Source organism: Chionomys nivalis, chromosome X (assembly GCF_950005125.1).
Source record: "Chionomys nivalis chromosome X, mChiNiv1.1, whole genome shotgun sequence".
NCBI lineage: Eukaryota > Metazoa > Chordata > Mammalia > Rodentia > Cricetidae > Chionomys > Chionomys nivalis.
This window is the reverse complement of record NC_080112.1, coordinates 27,336,073-27,354,935: the sequence shown is the minus strand read 5'-3', so window position 1 is coordinate 27,354,935 and position 18,863 is coordinate 27,336,073. Positions and strand designations below refer to the sequence as shown.

The window sequence follows — 18,863 nt, the reverse complement described above, 5'->3', positions numbered from 1 at the left end:
CCTATTGTCAAATCTTATGTAGGCATTTTCTCAGTTGGGGTTCCCTCCTCTGTGATGATTCTAGCTTACTTCAAGTCAATATAAAACTACCCACAGCACAGGGAGACAGTGCTTCCACAAAACCACAGGTTACTTGATGTCTACAGTGAAGAAATATTTGTGAGACATGGCAAAGGCTGTTCCACACACGAACTCACTGCAAATGCTGCTGCATGCATAAGATCAAGCCAGTACTGATGAGGGAGGACTCTTCTCCAGGTGAAGTGCTATTAAAATTGATGCATGTACTGGCTTTTTGGGAGCCTAGTTTGTTTGGATGCACACCTTTCTAGACCTGTATGTAAGGGGAGCTTTGGACTTCCCACAGGGCAGGGCACCCTGACTTCTCTTAGGACTAGAGAACGAGGGGGAGGAGGAAGGAGGGAGTGGTAGGGAAATGGGAGGATGGGAGAAGGTGGAAATTTTTACTAAATAAATAACAATTGATGACTTCCTTTAGCACACTTTCTGCCAGCACCCAAATCATGACACAGAGACTTATTATTAATTATGAATTCTCAGCCTTAGCTTAAGCTTGCTTCTAGCTACCCTTTTTTTTTATCTTAACCTATTTCTATTGATCAATGTGCTGCCCCAGGCTTGCTTACCTTATCTACATACTGTCCACCTTGCTTTCCAGCTTCCTCAGTGTCTGGTTGGCTGGGTTGTCTGTCTGTCTTCTCTTTTCTCTCCGCCTGCCAGCCCCACCTATTCCTCTACTGCGTAGCCATTGGCCATTCAGCTTTTTACTAGACAAATCAGGTGCCTTAGGCAGGCAAGGTGAAACTGCGACACATCTTTACATAGTTAAACAAATGCAGCAGAAACAAAAGCAACACATCTTTATTATAGTTAAACAATTATTCTGCAACACAAATGAGTGCAAAACATCTTTACATGGTTAAATACATTTTATTCCACAACTTCTGTGAGAGGAAGAGTCTGATTTTTTTTCCTCTCAGGGATACAGCCCCTGAGAGGCTGCCCATCTTCCAGTAGATGAACCTTCACCCATTCACATGCAGGCATCACTAAATGGATTCAACGGGGAATGGAGGGAAGAAAGAGGGAAAGAAGGAGGAGGAGAGATCACATGAAGTTGGAAGAGAAAAATGGTAGTGAAAATACAGGCTGGATTGGAAGGGAGGGAATTGGTGGATCTTATCAAAACACATTACATGCTTGTATGAGATTCTCAAATAATAGCAAATACATAAAGAGTGATGCCTCCCTTTTCTGATGGGGAAGCTCAACCAGTCACATCTGGTTAGGGTGTGGCCACCTGGAGCCCAGGTAGAAAAACCCGGAGATGCAGGTGCGTGCTTTCTCTTTGCTGTGGCCGCTGGACCTATCGGATTTCGGAATTCCCATTCTTGTAGTGTAAGTTTTTCCCCTCTTTAACCATTAAAGTATTCCTCTTACTCTTGAGCTAGCCTGGTTACTTATTATACTGACCTACTTCGTTATACTTTTCATCTTCCAAATCTCTGAAATGCAGGCTTTCCCTCCCAGTCTAGGAGTAGGGGAATCTAGGACTGTGCTTTGTAAATGTCCTGCCTCCAAACACCGAGAAGCAGTGAAACAGAAGAGCTTGTAAATGGGACAGCCCTTAAACATGTTTTTTTTGCAGCTCATCTAGTCATAGATATTTACACCATGATAACTTAAAAGGATTTGTGGTTGAAAACAGGCCACTGTGAAATACCTCTTTATGGTTTCTGGTTCTCTAGGCCTTGAACATCTGGTTGTATTATAATGGTATACATGATGAAAGTGCCTTCCACAAAGGATTTTCTAGTCCAGTTTAACTGAGATATTAGACCTAGGCACCAAGAAATGTAAACCTTGCACCAGACAGTATTAAGTGCTGTGGGCAGTGGTGTTAAAGTGCTCCGGAAATATGGAGTTCTTGGGGGAGCTGAGGCTTTCTCTATCAGGACCCGCAGAATAGTAAGAACTGAAAATATTGGCTTGCCTGTTGGTATGTTTTATTGTAGGCCATGTTTGATCCTGAAATATATACTTCTATGTTTGTCCAGGGTAGTTGTTAGTTACATGCTAGACATTCATATATTCCCAGAATTTGTGCAAAAAAAACTTCAAACCTGGCCCAGAAATTTAGGTATGTGTAGTTAAAGGGATTTTTCCTAAGGGGAAGTATAGCCAATCTAAGGACCTTGGAATTTGTGGTTTGGGGGCTATTTTCTCATTGTGTTTTGGAGCCACAACAACCATTGAAGTTCGAGCCTTTGAAAGTTTAAGGCTAGAAATAATGGATTTTTCATAAGCACATGGGGACAGTTAAAGTGAACTACATGAATAAGATTGGCCGGGGGAAAAGGTGTGGAGAAAAGGATGTAATCTGGAGCCCCAAGGAATACTGATGTCCACATGGCAGACTGATGAGAAACCGTCCAGACTCTGTTCAGAACAGGAGACAAACTAAAGCCAGTGTGGACGAAAAGTTTATGGAATAGGTGGGTGCCAATTTCAGAATCCTCTGAACTATAAAACTAGGGTGCCAAGAGGATAATGTGTGGTATGTGCATGTGTGTGTGGTGTGTATGTGCGTGTTCACTGCTCATGGTGTTGTCCCTTTTAAAATTTGGATGATTAAAGATTCACATGGAATTTTGTTATTTCCTTGGGATAAACTTGCAGCATTGAAATGACTGGATCAAGGGGGCTAACACCAGGCTTTTTTTTAACTTTATGTTTCTCGGGTGCATTCTTAAGTTTCAGGTTCACTCATTCATTATTTGACATGGAACCAAGAAAAGTCCCTAACTTTGCACAGCCTGGGTAGCCTGGGGTCAAGTGAGGAAACCTGCAGTTGAGCAGGACAAAGTGATGGCCTTCTCTGGCTGGGGAATTCTTTCCAAATGGTCACATTTCAGCTGGTCTCCTCTCCTCGCTTATTTCCACATTATCCATCTCTCGTCAAGAATACCAGTGAAACAGGGACATTTAATTATGAGCTCCCCCCTGCACAGAGGTTTAAGTAATCTCTTAGGAGAGACATTCTTTTTCTAGCTCAGTGGAAGGTACCTGGGAGCAAATGTGTGGCGAAATGGTGCTGGATTAAGGGCTGGTGATCAGACTGAGGTACTTAAATATAGGATTTTTGTTTGAAGCCTGAGATTTGCTTACTGCTTCAAGTGATAAGGATAAGTGATAAGGAACCACTACTTATAGGAACTCACTATCTAATATGCGCAAAACAACTTGCCTTTAACTGCCAAATGACTTCATTACAAATAATTCTGTCTTTTTTCTTTCTCTGAGCCTATGGGCTTTGATGGTAGTAAGAAGCCTTAAGAAATTTCCTTTACCTTCAGTTAGGTGAGAAACTCTGAATAAAAACCCAGGTCTTCAGTTTCAGCCTTTGTTTCCTACAGATGTACCAAGGCAGCTATTTCTTTTGTCATTAAGATAAGACATTTGCTTCCCTTCTTGACTTCTGCCCACATTCATTTCAACAGAGAGATCTATTTTAGGTACTACAAACACTAGCTTCTACTGGGTTGTCTTTGTCTACTGGAGGACCTGAGGGTTGAGTCTGAGTCACACACATTTTATGGCGTCTGCTCTGGCATGAGCTTCATATACGTTGGCATCGTCTCAGAGTGAAGTTGACTCTCTTTCCTGATTCCATAATTTCACGTGGCCCCATGTGTGATTCCAAAAGCATCCCGAGGCTCATTTGGATTGACTTTAGCCAGCACAGCCTAGCCAGGTTCACTCTGAGAGGTTCCTGTCCCTTCATGAATGGCCACCCGAAGCTTCTGCTCTGGTTTGCGTTCTAATAGCACCCCTTGCATGGATTATTCCAAAGCAACGCTTTGAAATAATGCGCCCCTACTTGTGGCTTTTCTTGCTGCAGTTTCTGTTCTTTTTTTATTGTAGGATCTGGAGACTCACCACTAGAAGACGATGGAGTCTGGTACTCACACTCTCTCTATAAAGGTGAATGCTTTGCTTATGTGCTGACAAGGACCTGCTGATGCCAGGAGAATTTATCTTTAAGGCTGTGCAGAGCAGAGTGTAATAAAGTGACCACACAACATACTGGCGTTCTAATGCTCTGTCCAGGAAGATAAATGTTTAAAAAAAATAAACGCGCATAGGCGCTCATCCTTCCGACAGAAAAACAAAGGGAAGAAACAAACATCCCAGAAGTGCTGCCTTTGAGCAGCCCGTGGTCATTTTATTCTCCTACATTTCTTTACTCTCCTTACTTCTGCAAAGGCAAGCTGTAGCTGATGAAAGTGAAAATCAAGGCTGATTCGTACATTACAGCTAGAACTGTTCAGAGCAAACCCCTCAAGGTGAGCTCTGCACCCGGTGCTGCTAATGTCCAGAGCAAATGGAGAATGTGAAACTTGATTTTCATCACGCTCTTTCTGAGCCCGGCATGGCTCCTAAAATTATAAGTAAAGTGTGTTGTTGCTCAAATGAATTTCAACTTAATAGTAAGAAATCCAGCTCTCCTCATTTCCACCAGTATCCACTCCCAGCAGGTATATAAAGCCTAACCCAGATGCTTCTCTACTGGCTCAGGTAAGTATAGCCACTCTTCCTGCTGCTTCGCTGAAGTCAGGGAGCTCAGGGTGAAAACGAAGGTACATTTAAATGCTTTTTCTGTGACTCTGCTCCTTCTAACTGTAGAGGAAAACTCTGAAGAAAATAGGCTGGTAAAGTTCCATTTTGACATTTGGTCCAAAAATTCATCCATACCCTGGCAATAAAACCAAAGTACTCCCCTAGACTGCAGTGACTTTTCTGAGCTACCAGGGAATGGAAATAGTTCCGGTCAGCCTTTGCCTAAAGACTGTCCTTCAATTTTCCAGAGAAATGGCAAAGTTTTCTAAACAAGGACTGGTGCCTATGCCCAGCTGTATTTCCGTATTTGCTTTGATTTCTGCACACCAGAGCTCACTTGTCAAATAATGTCTATCCTCACTGTCTTGGGCATTAGGTAATCCCATCAAGCACAAAGGTTCTAGTCAGATGTTTGTGGTAAGGAGATACTCTGATTCATAAAACTTCCCGGAAGGTTTTTACAGGTCTTTTTGAGTCCCTATTTGAAAACGTTCCTAAAACGCACGCAATGTAGACAGACTACAGTAGGGGTTGCCTCATGTCCTTAGGACACTGTGCTCAGTTACCTCCCAGTAGATCATATACCTAAAATTATGCCTACCCCAGAACCTTCCCTGGATGTCTAAGAATAAATCTTTTCTTGATAAATTATCTGTGTTGTCAGTTAAATAGCTCGCTGGCAGAAATCATCACACTATACAATCATATGTATTACACATATGCAAAAACATGTTATGTACCTTCAGTTTTTGCAGTAGAGAACTAAGGATCTTTCTTCTTGGTATTACTGTTATGATAAGGATTGGACCTCAGGATTTACTCACGCCAGACAACTGCTCTGTTCAAGAGTTAAACCTCAGCTTTCAGGTGTCATTAATGCTAAAAGTTAGATGTCAACCATGATTAACTATGAGGTTCACTCTGGAATACTAAGCCCCTCAGTGTCTGGCACAGAGTGTATCGCCAATAGCTGATTTGAGTTAAATCAATTTTAAAAGAAGAGAGAAAGATTAAATAGAATACATTGGGTTCCTAGGATGTGACATCTTATTTATTGATTTGTCTTTCTTTATTTACTGACTTGAGTGCTCTGGGAGGAACACAGCCTTGATGGTTTTACTTGGGATAGCATAATCTATTCGCACTAATTGAGGGAAGGAGAAGGTACACGGTGATGGGTCATTATTATCCTCTGTTAATAGAAAAGGGGACCAAGGGTTCTAGAGAGGAGGAAGCAAGTCAGTCCTGTGTCACTCGCTCAGCTGACAGATGCTACACTTGAGTGTGCGCAGGTGTTGTGGCTCCTGTCCACAGCACACTAGTAGTTTCCCATTAGCCTGCCACACCATGCTGCCTACTCAGCAGACTACATTTAATTCAGGTTCTCAGGACATTGGCCCAGGGGGGTGCAGAGGCTTTCCTGATTAATCAACTTGAATGTCTACTTGCTAACCCTTGTCTTCAACAGCATACGATCTTCCTTCCTCAAAGCCCCTATGTTAAACATTTGTTAATTTACTTGACTAACCCATGGTGCTTATATACCCTTGACATCCAAGTCATTCCCGCACATTCCCATTGCTGTTACTAAAGCACTGTTAACTTGTTAAAACACTATCCAAAGATTCGTCCTGGAAAGCAAGAAAAAATAAAATGCCTTTTGCAAATAAATGAATACGAGATTTTTTTTTCTTCACATAGCGACAACAGCACAACGATAGAAGAATTTGAAGAGTCAAAATGAGGGAGAGAAATATCTGATCATTGCATACTGTATTCAAATATGTAAATTTGTGATACCTGAAAGCACACACAGATCTTACTCACACAGAACATAAATAAATATACATAGTACACGAAGACTGCATGTACAAAGTCTTTCAGAAAGAGTTCCAGGCATGCCTGTACGCCTGATGTGAGCCCTGTACATCTATATCCACATGATAGAAGTGAATAAGCTTTAAAGTAAGCTCCCATCTATCCACCTAGACTAGCTAGGGAACGTTATTGAGTCTTCAATTTTGGATCCACTTGTCACTTTCTGAAAACCATTATATGATAAAAAAAATTAGCCAAAAGGAACCTGAAAGCATTAGAGTAAAAAACTGTTGTGTTGCCAAACCCTGGACTTTAGCAGGACTGACTAACAATCAGAAACATGTCCTTAGGAGAGAATTCCTGGGCAGAGCAGAACAAGGCCTGTGTTCCTTCCTGGCCACATGATGGCAAACTTTCTCCATTTCCTGGCAGCACAGGTGCTTTTGGGCAATGAAGAGCCAGGGAACTGCAGGAAAGTAGCATTCACTCCACCCCCACCCTGAGACGAGGGGGCTTATCGCTGGCCCCCAGATAGTGCAGGGAACTGATAGACTGGCAGCTGCTGGAAGTCCTCAACTAAGAAGGTAGTCTTGTCCTTCTTTAGCATGGCTCTCAGAGAGTACCTTCCAAAGACAGGGGAGAAGTTCATCATTATTAGAGACATCCTAGGTATGCTCTGGCCAGCTGGCCTAGTTTGCTTCCCTGTTGCTGTAATAAAACACGGATCAAAGAAACTTGTGGAGGAAAGGCTTTTTTTTTTTTTTTTTTTGACTTACAGATTACAGCCCATCATCAGGAGAAGCCAAGGCAGGAACCTGAAGTCAGGAACTGAAGCCGAGACTATACAGGGGCGCTACTAACTGGCTCGTTCTTCATACCATGCTTAGCTTGCTTTCTTTTACAAAATATGCAAGGTCGCCTGCCCAGAGTTGACAGCACTCATCCCTGTGATCTGGGCCATTTCCCGTCAGTCATTAAGCAAGACATGTCCATAGGTCAGCTGTTCTCCACCTGTGGGTTGGGATCCCTTTGGAGGTCACATAGCAGATATTTACATTATGATTCAGAACAGTAGCAAAATTGCAGTTAAGAAGTAGTGAGAAAAAAATATTTTTATGGTTGGGGGTCACCACAATGTGATGAACTGTGTTAAAAGGGTCACAGCATTAAGAAGGTTGAGATCCACTTTCCTTGGCCTATCTGATGGAGGCATTTCCTCAGTTGAAGTTCTGTCTCCCCATGACTCCAGTTTGTGTCAAGTTCACAAAAATTAACCAACACAGCAACTATGAGACCAATATCAAAGCACTCTACAAATTTTCCATCTGAGGAGGGTGTCACTGTCTTACCTACATGTGGCCTAACTAGGGATGTACAGAAAAGGGGAGCAAGAGTTCCATTAGTGTAAGCCAAAATGGAACTCTATTATGAACACTGGTGTAGCTTAGTTCAAATGAGCAGACAGAAGTACTGTGGCTTTCTTTATAGAGAACCTGCATATAGCTGGGAGGAAGACACAGTTAGTTGACACTGTGTTGTGCATAGATGGCTAAGGTGGAAACTCACGATGGCATCAATTAGTCCCAAGAGATTAGGATATCATGTTAAGGGACATGCTAGAAGAAACAAGTGCTTATTGAACATTTACTTTGTGCACAACACTGTGCTAGGCAATTTTTTATATCTTATAATATTTGCCTGCTATTATTGGCACAGGGGCTCACTCAGAGAGTTGAGGTAGCTTGTCTGCATCACACAACTAATTAGAGGCACTTGGATTCATCGTTAGTTATGTCTGTCACACAGTCTCCCAGTCCTACCTTCTTATCTACAGATATCTAATGCATAGGACACCATTGGAAGTCCAGAATCCAGACTGTAACCAATCTGAGAGTGCAAGCGTGAAGGGCTGCATTGTCTAAACCTGTCACTTCTTCTCCCTTCGTTTGTTTCTGCCTGTAGACACTCCGTGGTGCTCCCCCATCAAGGTGAAGTATGGGGATGTGTACTGCAGGGCCCCTCCGGGGGGATACTACAAAACGGCCTTGGGGACCAGGTGCGACATTCGCTGCAGGAAGGGCTACGAGCTTCATGGCTCTTCCCAGTTGATCTGCCAGTCAAACAAGCGCTGGTCGGATAAGGTCATCTGCAAACGTAAGTAGACCAGACGTGTGATGAGTCTCCAGGGGCAAAGCTGTTTTGCTATGATATGAAGCTTTTCACGGAGGGGGGTTTTCAGCCAGTTGATTTCTCCTTTATAGCAGAGGGGTGCGTGCATCTTTTTGAGGAAGGGTATGGTGCACTTTGGGGGGAAAGAATGGACAAGAGACTTTTCCCAGCACAGGTTACTTGTTCAGTAAATACAGGATTTTGAAGAGTTGCTGGTGATTTAGAAGCAAATAAGACACTTCCAGGGCTTGTCAGAATACCACATAGGTAACTGGGTAGAAGTGAAAGCCATGTGCTAGGTACAAGGAAGACCCTAAACCAGGGGCCCCTGGTAGTAGATTAAATAAAAGAAAATCCATGAGGGAGTGGGTCTGGGAAGAAGTTGGTGTATTTCTGGGGTAATGTCTTAAAGCTGGTCTGTGTAGTTCCTGACTTGCTGGCTAACTCTGGAGGCAGCAAGTCCTCCCATATTAAAGCTGTGGAGGCTACAGCATTGGAAAGCCACTTTGGGACTTTATTATGCAAAGTTGCCATGCCTTATTGATTGCCCGATGTTCTCCAAGTCTTTAACATTCATTCAAGTTTTTTCACAGTATATGATAGACATGATTAGGGAAACTAAGGCTCAGGACTGTAGTCACGTGGCTCAGAATATATAGATGATGTAACTGGGTCTGTGTAGTATACACTTAGCAATGTTTAGCCAGGTTTCCCTGTTCCTAGTTCCTGGTATCTTCCCCAACTTCTAAATGTCTTATCATTGGTTTTCTTTTTTGTTTTTGTGTTTCCCTAGAACTGGGATGTGAGCCTATACCTGGCAAATGCTGGACAAATCTGCCACTCAGCTCTATTCCTACCATTATAAACTAACTAACTAACTAACTAACTAACTAACTAACTAACTAAACCCCTTTTTGTTTTGAGGCAGGATCTCACCAATTTGGAAGGCTGATGGAATCTCAGTTTGTAGCCCAGCCCAAGCTTTGAACTTGTCATCTTTCTGCCTCAGTGTCCTAAGTAGCTGGGATTGAAGGCCTGTGTCACTAGACAGAGCCACATTTGTCCACGCTTCAGCTTTCTTCAGAGAAAGAAGAAAACCTCTTACAGAAAACTCGTTCTCACTGCTGCTTTTATACCTGCTTCTTATTTGTTTATTTGGTTGTTTAGTTATTTATTGTAGTCTAGGATGTCCAGCCTTGGTTTCCTGAATCTCCTTCACCAGTGTGAACTGCCAGCCCAGCTTTTATTTTATTTTATTTTATTTTATTTTTACAAGCGAAAGGCTCTCCCATGGGCAGTTCTGTCCAATGACTAAGTAACAAATGGCGGTTCCAGGTGTGGAGGTTGAATGGGAACTGGCAGCTTCCCTCCAGGGTGCCCCTGAAGGAGCAAGCTGAGGCTGACTCTGCTATCCGTCACCCCTAGTGGGAGCTCTCCTCATCATTCTCCTGTTATTCCACTCTTTCACTGGTCTCCCCAAAAGTGTTAGCATGCAAATCCTTCTCTCAGGGTTTGCCTCTGGCGAATTCAGTCTAAGACCTTGTTGCAGCTGGGATACTAAAGCCACCTACTGTGATAAGAAACTTCATGTCTTCTGTGTGACACACGAGGAGCCATTGTTTAATGCCACGTGTTATATTGCAGTAAGCTGTTCACTGCATGCTTTCAGAGTGTCTGGATTCTAAACATGTGGACAAAAATTAGGAAACATTGAATACCCGATTCTCTCCTTTTCAGAAAAGCGATGCCCTACCCTTGCCATGCCAGCAAATGGAGGGTTTAAGTGTGTCGACGGTGCCTACTTCAACTCTCGCTGTGAGTACTATTGCTCACCAGGATATACATTGAAAGGGGAGCGGACAGTCACATGTATGGACACCAAGACCTGGAGTGGCCCACCGGCCTCCTGTGTGGGTAAGTAAATGTCACAGACCTCAGAAGCCACATCTTGGAGGAGGAGCGGTGGGTCTTTGTTGGTATAGTGTACATTAAGGGAAACAATTTAAACAGCCAACATTGCATTCAGTGGTGTTTCAGTGCCTAGGCCCAGCCCAAGACCTTGGACTCTATTTTAGCTGACTTCAAGTGCGGTCATCCTGGGAACTAATGAGAAATAGGAACTCTCATGTCCCTCTCTATTTCTTGAATTTAAAATTCTGGAGGTAGGACCTAGCACTTTGCATTTTTAGAGGCCCTCTAGGGAGTTTCAAATATTCAAATAGAAGGCCACTAAACTCAGGTACTTCAAGTTTTCAGTGCCTGGGAATTTTCTGGGAACCTTGAGAAAAATGCAGAGTTTTTAAACTCAGTCGGTCTTGGGAGTCAGACTTGGGGGGATTTATCCTGTATGAGAAGGTTCATGAACATTAGGACAGCAGACATTAGGGGTCAGACAATTTTTACTCTGTTCCTTTACTTTTTGTACCATGTGATATCTGACAGTGCTCTTGGATTTTTAACCCACTAAGTGCTTAAAGACAATGTCTCCATGCCCTGTCCCCAACCGAACCGTGGCTATCAGAAATGTCTCTAGAGATATTTTCAGTGGCTCTGGGGAAGAAAATTTACCCATCCATTGACAACCACATGCCTAGGGGCAGTCGGTTCTCACCATAGCTACCTGTAATTGCCAGATGGGTACCTTTCTATGACTGCCTTAGAGATTCTGATTCGATTAACGTGACAAAGAGACAGTTGGAAGAGGCCAATAGGGTTCTAAAATCGGCTCAGGTGATATTCCTGCTGCAGATCTAGGCTCAGGCTCTGAAAACAGCATTAGAAATCCCCAAGGAAAATGCAAATTCCCTGCCCAGCTGAGATGGGCCGGCTTAGAAAGTCTAGGTTGTTCCCAACAATCTGCTTCTCTAAAAGCCAGCAAAGGTAATTCCGTTGTGAGCCAAAGTAAGAAAACCTGCTTTAGGAGTTCAAATTTAGGAAGGAGTTTAAGATCTTTATACTCAAAAATACTATTCTTGGATGGGCTGCCTCAACCCCAGGAGAAAGACCAAGGAACACAGAATCATGAAATGGTCACAGACGTAGAAAACCAAAATACATCTTTGGATTCTGGTGTTTCTTTAGACGTTGAGACAGCCAGCTCTCGGGCAGTGTTTTCTGCAGCTGACTGCCAGTGGAGCCCAAGTCTCTGAAGTGCTGGGATTGTACTGAAGTTCCTCTTGAAGCCCTTGAGAACCACTGTCACAGAGGGCCATTCACTCCTAAACTCTGGGAGCTGCCAGACCCTGCCCTTGGAGAACATCAAAACAAAACCCCACATTGTTTTTAAGTGGATTTTGTTAACTCTTTGAGATTTTCATACAATGTACTTTGAACACATTGACCCCAACTTCTCCCTACTCCCCACTTTTCGTGGACGAGGGCTGAGCATAGGCTAGAAGAGCAACAGTGAAATGGTAGTGTGGCCCACAACTCTATGCTCCCATGTTATTGACACCGTGATGGATGGGAAGGGAGAGTTCAGCCAATAACCACTGAAGGTGCTACCAGAAATGTAATGGCTCCTACTGCCTTCCTGCCCTCTATCTCATGTCAGTGAGACCTGTGTGGCACCCAGCTGACAAAAGAATCTACACAACTATTGTTTTAAGATGTAGTGATGGCCCCAAAGGGGACAATATGACAAAGCTGAGTGCCAACAAAATATTTGGTGGACACACCTTTCTCTGAAGATGTGGCGTCTCCACTGCTGAGAAGTTCTCCATGGTGAGGACAGACAGAATGTACTGACAGTGGTGATGGTGAGATCTGGACATGCGCATTGTTAAGCCCACGTGTTCAGAGCAGAAGAGCACCTCACAGATGCTGCCTTTGGTATGTATCTTGTGCTTTGCTGTGTGCAAACTAGCCCTTGAAAACAAACCAAAGGAAATCAGTCAAATCTCTGTTCCCTTGTATTAGAAGGAGCAGAGGTCACAATGTGGGAGAGGAGAAGCCCAAAGCTCTTTCTGCTAAGCAAGCTTTGGCAAGCACTCTGGGGACATATTGTTCAGATTTCCAGATTGTGCACAACAATGGAAAGAAAATGCTGATTGTTCTCAGAAAGCAGCAAGCATGTCTAAAGCCAGCCCAGATGGCCCTGGAACTTGCCCAGAGGGAGAGGGAAGCAAGTAAGAAATGAACCCCAATTTCAGGCAATTTATCTTACCGTTTGCTGAGACAAGTTTCAACTGTATTGGAGAAATGGAAAATGTATACGCAACTCGATGGGAATGGGAAGTGGGGTGCAGGGTACCCAAGACCTTAGAGCTCCAAGGTGAGTGAAAAGAACAGACAGAGTAAGCAGGCAGTGCTTTCTGTGACTTCAGAGACAGACAACCTGGAGTTTGTCCCCAGTGAATTTTGCTCCAATGCTATCATTTACTTCTTTGGCTTTATTAATAAGTTGCTTGTGTGCTGGTTGGAACAGGCTTCCTTGAGCATAACTCAGAGCCTCAGCCTATTTTAGGAACTGACACATGGCGCTTGAGTTGTTCCCAGGTTTCCACACAACCGTCAACAGCACATTTTGGCCCGAACTGTGCTGAGAGCTGAAAAAGCTAACCCAGTTCTCCTTCAAACTGGGAGGGAATGGGAAGGCTGGGCCGTCTTTGACTCCAAGGTGGCCAGTTCTGCGGTCTGGCTCATTTGTAAGTGCCACAAGTCAGGATTCATTCTCTGCCTCAGACTAACGTCAAGCTCAGTTCTTTACGAAATGAATAGGGTCATGTAGGTGGAGAGAAAACATACTGCAAGCTGCAGGGGAGTGAAGACGTTAAGAAGCCCTTTCCCCCATCCTCTGAAACTACCTTGTGTGCAGAGATATTTTCATTTGTGTCTTTTTTTATTTATTTGGTTCCATAGAACAATGGACAGTAAAAGTAAACACAAATCCTCATTTAGAGACTTCATTTTCAGTAGATGTATCTCTCTGCTATGGACCAAAACATTTTCCTCCTTCAAAACAAGAAGAAAAAAAATACAGTTTTAAAAGCATGGAAGAAGAAAAATTAGTAGATGCCTTTTGTCATGAAGAGAATACTCATTTTGTTGCTTTAACAGAGGACAATATACAAACAGCTTGGTTGCTGAAATTCCTCTTTCTTTTTTATGTCTTCTGCAGAGTAGAGTAGACAGTGATTCAATAACGTAAGTTAAATCCTGGAATAAAGTTGGACAGTGGTGGTGCACACCTTTAATCCCAGCACTCGGGAGGCAGAAGCAAGCGGATCTCTGTGAGTTCGAGGTCAGCCTGGTCTACAGAGTGAGCTCCAGGACAGGCTCTAAAGCTAAAGAGAAACCCTGTCTCGAAAATCCAATAATAATAATAAAATAAAAATTTAAAAACCTGGAATAAAATATATCTTTGAGAAATAAGATATGGAAATTGGTGGCAAACATTTTGCTGTCTGGTGATTTAGTTTAACCAGTGGCTCATGGGGATATTTGTTTGGCTTCAAGTTGTTATTCCATTGCTACAAATATCAGCAGGGGTAGGAATAAATGAACCAGTGCATTGTTAAAGATTGTTTTATATGATTTTTCCCCAGGCTGGTAAATACACATACCATCAGGAATCTAATTCCAGTTTTATGACCACTTGGTTGATGGAAATACTGGTCCCATTTTTGCCTCACATGATTTAGCACTGCAACTGAACAGGCCAACTTTTACTGTGTGGCCTTCTCTAATAGAAATGAGTTTTTAGTCGGGCACCTTTGGTTGTGGAGCTTGCGCATTACTCCCCCTTTCTTTCTTTCTTTCTTTCTTTCTTTCTTTCTTTCTTTCTTTCTTTCTTTCTTTCTTTTTTTCTTTCTTTCTCTCTCTCTCTCTCCCTCCCTCCCTCCCTCCCTCCTTCCCTCCCTCCCTCCCTCCCTCCCTCTCTCTCTCTCTCTCTCTCTCTCTCTCTTTCTTTCTTTCTTTCTTTCTTTCTTTCTTTCTTTCTTTCTTTCTTTCTGTTTCTGGAAAGTTCCTTGAAATCTTGTAGTGCCAAAGAAATGGAACCACTTTCCAGAGGCATCCACAGGGATTGTCCTCTGGCTGGAGAAAGGAAAACGATTGGGCAAGTTTTCAAAGACAAGTTTCGTTCTGCCCTTGGCAGTCATTTGCTTCATGTACCCGGGGAAATAGATGTTGCTGGTCTCCATCATCACTCTCAAATTCCTTTAAAAAGTATACTTGTATTTGCAATACAATTGTATAGTTTCCCCTCCCTTTCCTCCCTCCAGCCCCTCTCAGTCCCTTCCCTCCAGTCCTCAGACTCTTAGATTTGTCTCCCTCGTTGTTGTGTGCAACAGACTGCCTGGAACACAGTGGTTTCAGACAGCTAAATTATTGACTAAAGAGATACTGTCGGTCGGAAATTTGGGCAGCATTCTATGGGGATGGCTGCTCTTTGCGATCCATTATGGCTCAGGTGATAATGATTAATGGCCTGCAGGATCCAAGATGAGCCTCCTGCACATATAAAACAATTAGACTCAGGAAGGCTATATTGACTAGACTCTGACTGGATCTCCATCTTTCCTTCTTCTTCTCCCTCCCCTCTTTTCTTACCACCCACTGTGATCTAAAGCCCTTTGAATTGCTTTACATGACAATTGCCCCCAAGCTAGGGAAATCTGAAGGTGCCAGACTCTGCCACAATAGCCGCCTAGGTTTGAAACTGACAGAGGATCTTTCAGTTTATTGTTAGTTGTTGACCAAGGCATTGTCCCCATGACTCTTGTTTCACACACATATTCAAGATTCCTTGGTAAATAGATTTGCTGCCAACGTTGGCCAGCACAATATTTCTGATTATTGCATTTTCTACTCAGAAATGAAAGTGGAATATAGAGAAGAGACATGATTTGTCAAACATCTCCAGCGAATGGGACAGAAAACACAGAATAGGAGTCTCACAGAGGCTTCAGGATTTCCACACAATAACTGACATTGCAGTCATTTGGACTTCAAGGGGATTAGTAATTATGTCTCTATAGTAACGTTCAGAAAATATTGCTCCTTATATGGTATGACTTATATTTGTTTCATGTTTAGAGAAGCCCTCCTTCTGAACAACTAGGCCACTTTTTACTGGTCATTGTTAGGTAGACTCAAGCTGTCTTTGGGAAGCTCTGAAACTCTCCCCCCACCCCTCCAGGATCACCTACTGGGGAGTGAGCTTGCACTGTCAGCTCACCTAGTTGACACAGGAAAGCAGAGAGTGTATCATCCACATTTAGTTTACCTGATGCAGAGACTAAGAATCTCTCTTCACTCAGAAATAGTGTAATTTTATGTAGAAATCAGTAACTCATCTGTTAAGTATTGGATCCTCGGTTGCTGGATTCCTCCACCACTGTGTAATAAGCCAAATCAGACAGAATTAATAAATCTAGATTTAATAAACAGGGCAATGCAAAGCAGAGCACTCCTGGGTGGCCCTCAGGAAGGCAGGGGACAGAACATGAGGGCACACGTAGCAGACTTGTGAGCAGGGTTTGAAATAGCTGGTAGGTGTGGTCCCTGGTATCTCTGGGAGAGGAGCTGCCAATGGCGGACTTTCTGAGGGGAGGGCTTTCTGGGGGGGGCAGGGTCTGGGGAGAGAGAGATGGGACTTCCACCTAATCACCATCCTCAAACTCTCTTCTTTTGCTTTACCTTCTATGTAAACATATTTTCTAGAAAGCAGTTGCTGACTCTCTTTGACGAGTGGACAGTAGACATTCAACACTTGCCTGATTCAACCAAAGCGTTGACATGCTCACCTGAAGCATGTCTTCTATTACTTAGCATAGTAATAAAAAAGATTATTTTTAAGAATTCAGTGAGTCACAAATGGATACTTCAGATAGATTTAACTGTATTCCATATCATTGTGACACATACACATTATTTATTCTTTTTTTTTTAAATATTTATTTATTATGTATACAATATTCTGTCTGTGTGTATGTCTGCAGGCCAGAAGAGGGCACCAGACCTCATTACAGATGGTTGTGAGCCACCATGTGGTTGCTGGGAATTGAACTCAGGACCTTTGGAAAAGCAGGCAATGCTCTTAACCACTGAGCCATCTCTCCAGCCCCACATTATTTATTCTTAAGGCATAGCTTTTATATTTTAATGTCACTGGAGCTGGGATGCATCTTATAGTTTATCATGACTTATGTTCAGTGAAATATGATAGTTTTTCAGCTTAAGATCTGTGTAATAAGGCTGCAAACTCACAGTCTATTGAAGCATGACCTAGAAGGGAAGCAAATTTGGATACATAAAGGTAAATCTGTTTGAAAAAACATTCAGTATTCATTATTTCTTATACTACATAAAATGAGGAATCTTTGTAAGATGCAGGGGAAAGTGTGTGAAGGGATTTACTTGATGCATCCAGTTTCTGAGAGATGTGATTCAGTAGCAGAGAGGACACTAAGTTTTCACCTAAGTTGTAATAGCATTTAGGTTATTACTGGCTGGTTTGTAAAACGATGCAAAGCGGGCTGCCATGTGCTGTCTTTGAACACATTCTCTACCTGCTTGACATCAGGAGAACTGGTAAACCTCCAAATTTCCCCTTGTGCCTGCACTTCAGCTTTGATTACAGGCAACAAAACCCAATGTAGAATTAACACCTCATTTTTTTCCAGCCCTCATTATCAACCCATCTTGATAGTGGGTGGGTAGAGTAACTTAAATAAGGCACATAAACCCTGTGAGTCTCAGTGTGGACATATATAAACTGGGAGAGGTGTCTCCATTACACGGCCATAACATTCAAGTTTGCCTTATCCAGAACAGTGCTGTTCTCTGCCTCCTGATAGATGTACATTTTGGCGAAATAAGCACCCCAATACACTGTGAACGCTGATAAATTTTTAGCATCAAAATAACTTTCACCTCAAATGCCAGCATTTAAAATGACCCCTTGGATAAGGTTGGCACTCCTAAAACTTTTGTTGCATTGAGTTGAATCAAAGTAGGTGATAGTGTTCGTACCTCTGCTCAGTATACCACAACACTGTCTTTAAATCAGGGCAGGCTCACTAAAACTGAATGACTTCTGGCTTTAGTTGAGTAACTGTGCTGGTGCCAAGTCAGTGTGCAGAGTTAGGACATATACACCCAGCACATGTATCGATGGGAGAGAATGGCAGGTCTGTTTTTGTGTGGGTGAGTCCTAAAAGGCCTTTAAAACTCAGCAAGAGAGAAAGGACAGGGTGGAAAGAGAGAGAAATACAGAGTGAGGGATCTCTTTGGAAATGGCCAGTGTCTAGAAGTCTTGGTTTGTCAGACTTTTGAGTGTTGACCACCACTTCAACAAATTATTTCTTGATTCCTTTATGTTTTCAAGATATGGAACCTCCAAGAATCAAGTGCCCAAGTGTAAAAGAACGTATTGCTGAACCAAATAAGCTGACAGTCCGAGTGTCCTGGGAAACTCCAGAGGGAAGAGATACAGCAGATGGCATTCTTACTGAGTAAGTTGATTGACCATGACACTTGGCAGCTGGAATGCTCTCTCTCTCTCTGTCTCTCTGTCTCTGTCTCTGTCTCTCTCTCTCTCTCCTCTCTTTCTCCCTCCCTCCCTCTCTCTCCTCTCTCTCTCTGTCTCTCTTTCTGTCTCTGTCTCTCTGTCTCTCTCTCTCTCTGTCTCTCTCTCCCTCCTCTCTCTCTCTCTTTCCTAAAAGCCTTGTACATTATAGGTAAGCATGAGTGTTGAACTATATGACCAGTCTATGTTGTCTCTTAGGAAATGTTCTGCCATTTTCTAAATGTGAGACATCCCCTACCCAAAGTGGAGTCTATCTATGCTTCTCTATTTATTACATTTCAGATCTTGTCACTCTGGTTACCATCTAACATGCTATATAATTCATTTGTAAATAAAAGCATAAACTATATAGCATTTAGAGTTTTTTATTATCTGTCTTTACTACAATACATTCCGAACCTTAGTGCCAAGGGCAAGAACTGTACCTGGCACATAGTTAGCACTCAGTTAATATTTTTTGGTGGAAGACAGGAAGAAAAGTAAGAGGGTAGAGGGAAGTAAGAAAGAGGGGGAATAAAGGGGCAAGAAGGCTGTGGTTAATTCAGGGATCTACTCACTCCCATTGGTTATAGAAAGGGCTCCTTCTCATGTCCCCATGCCTTCCTAAGCCCTCATATCCATTTGGAAGACTTCTGTGTCTCCCATGCTAAGCCAAATCTTGTGCCCCTTGTTATTTTGTGGTTACAGTTTGATGCAGAACTTT

The 18,863-nt window shown here is 42.8% G+C and overlaps 1 protein-coding gene across 2 annotated transcripts in view; it reads left to right on the top strand.

Moving 5' to 3' along the window:
- Srpx (sushi repeat containing protein X-linked) overlaps positions 1-18,863 on the top strand; it is an 86,521-nt gene that overhangs the window by 55,144 nt on the left and 12,514 nt on the right. The window contains exons 2-5 of one of the 2 annotated variants that reach the window (XM_057759947.1): positions 3,946-4,005; positions 8,422-8,613; positions 10,366-10,542; positions 17,960-18,086. In XM_057759947.1, the coding sequence (XP_057615930.1) occupies positions 3,946-4,005; positions 8,422-8,613; positions 10,366-10,542; positions 17,960-18,086 (556 nt within the window). The remainder of the gene's footprint in view (positions 1-3,945; positions 4,006-8,421; positions 8,614-10,365; positions 10,543-17,959; positions 18,087-18,863) is intronic. The other variant, XM_057759948.1, reaches the window with a different exon arrangement.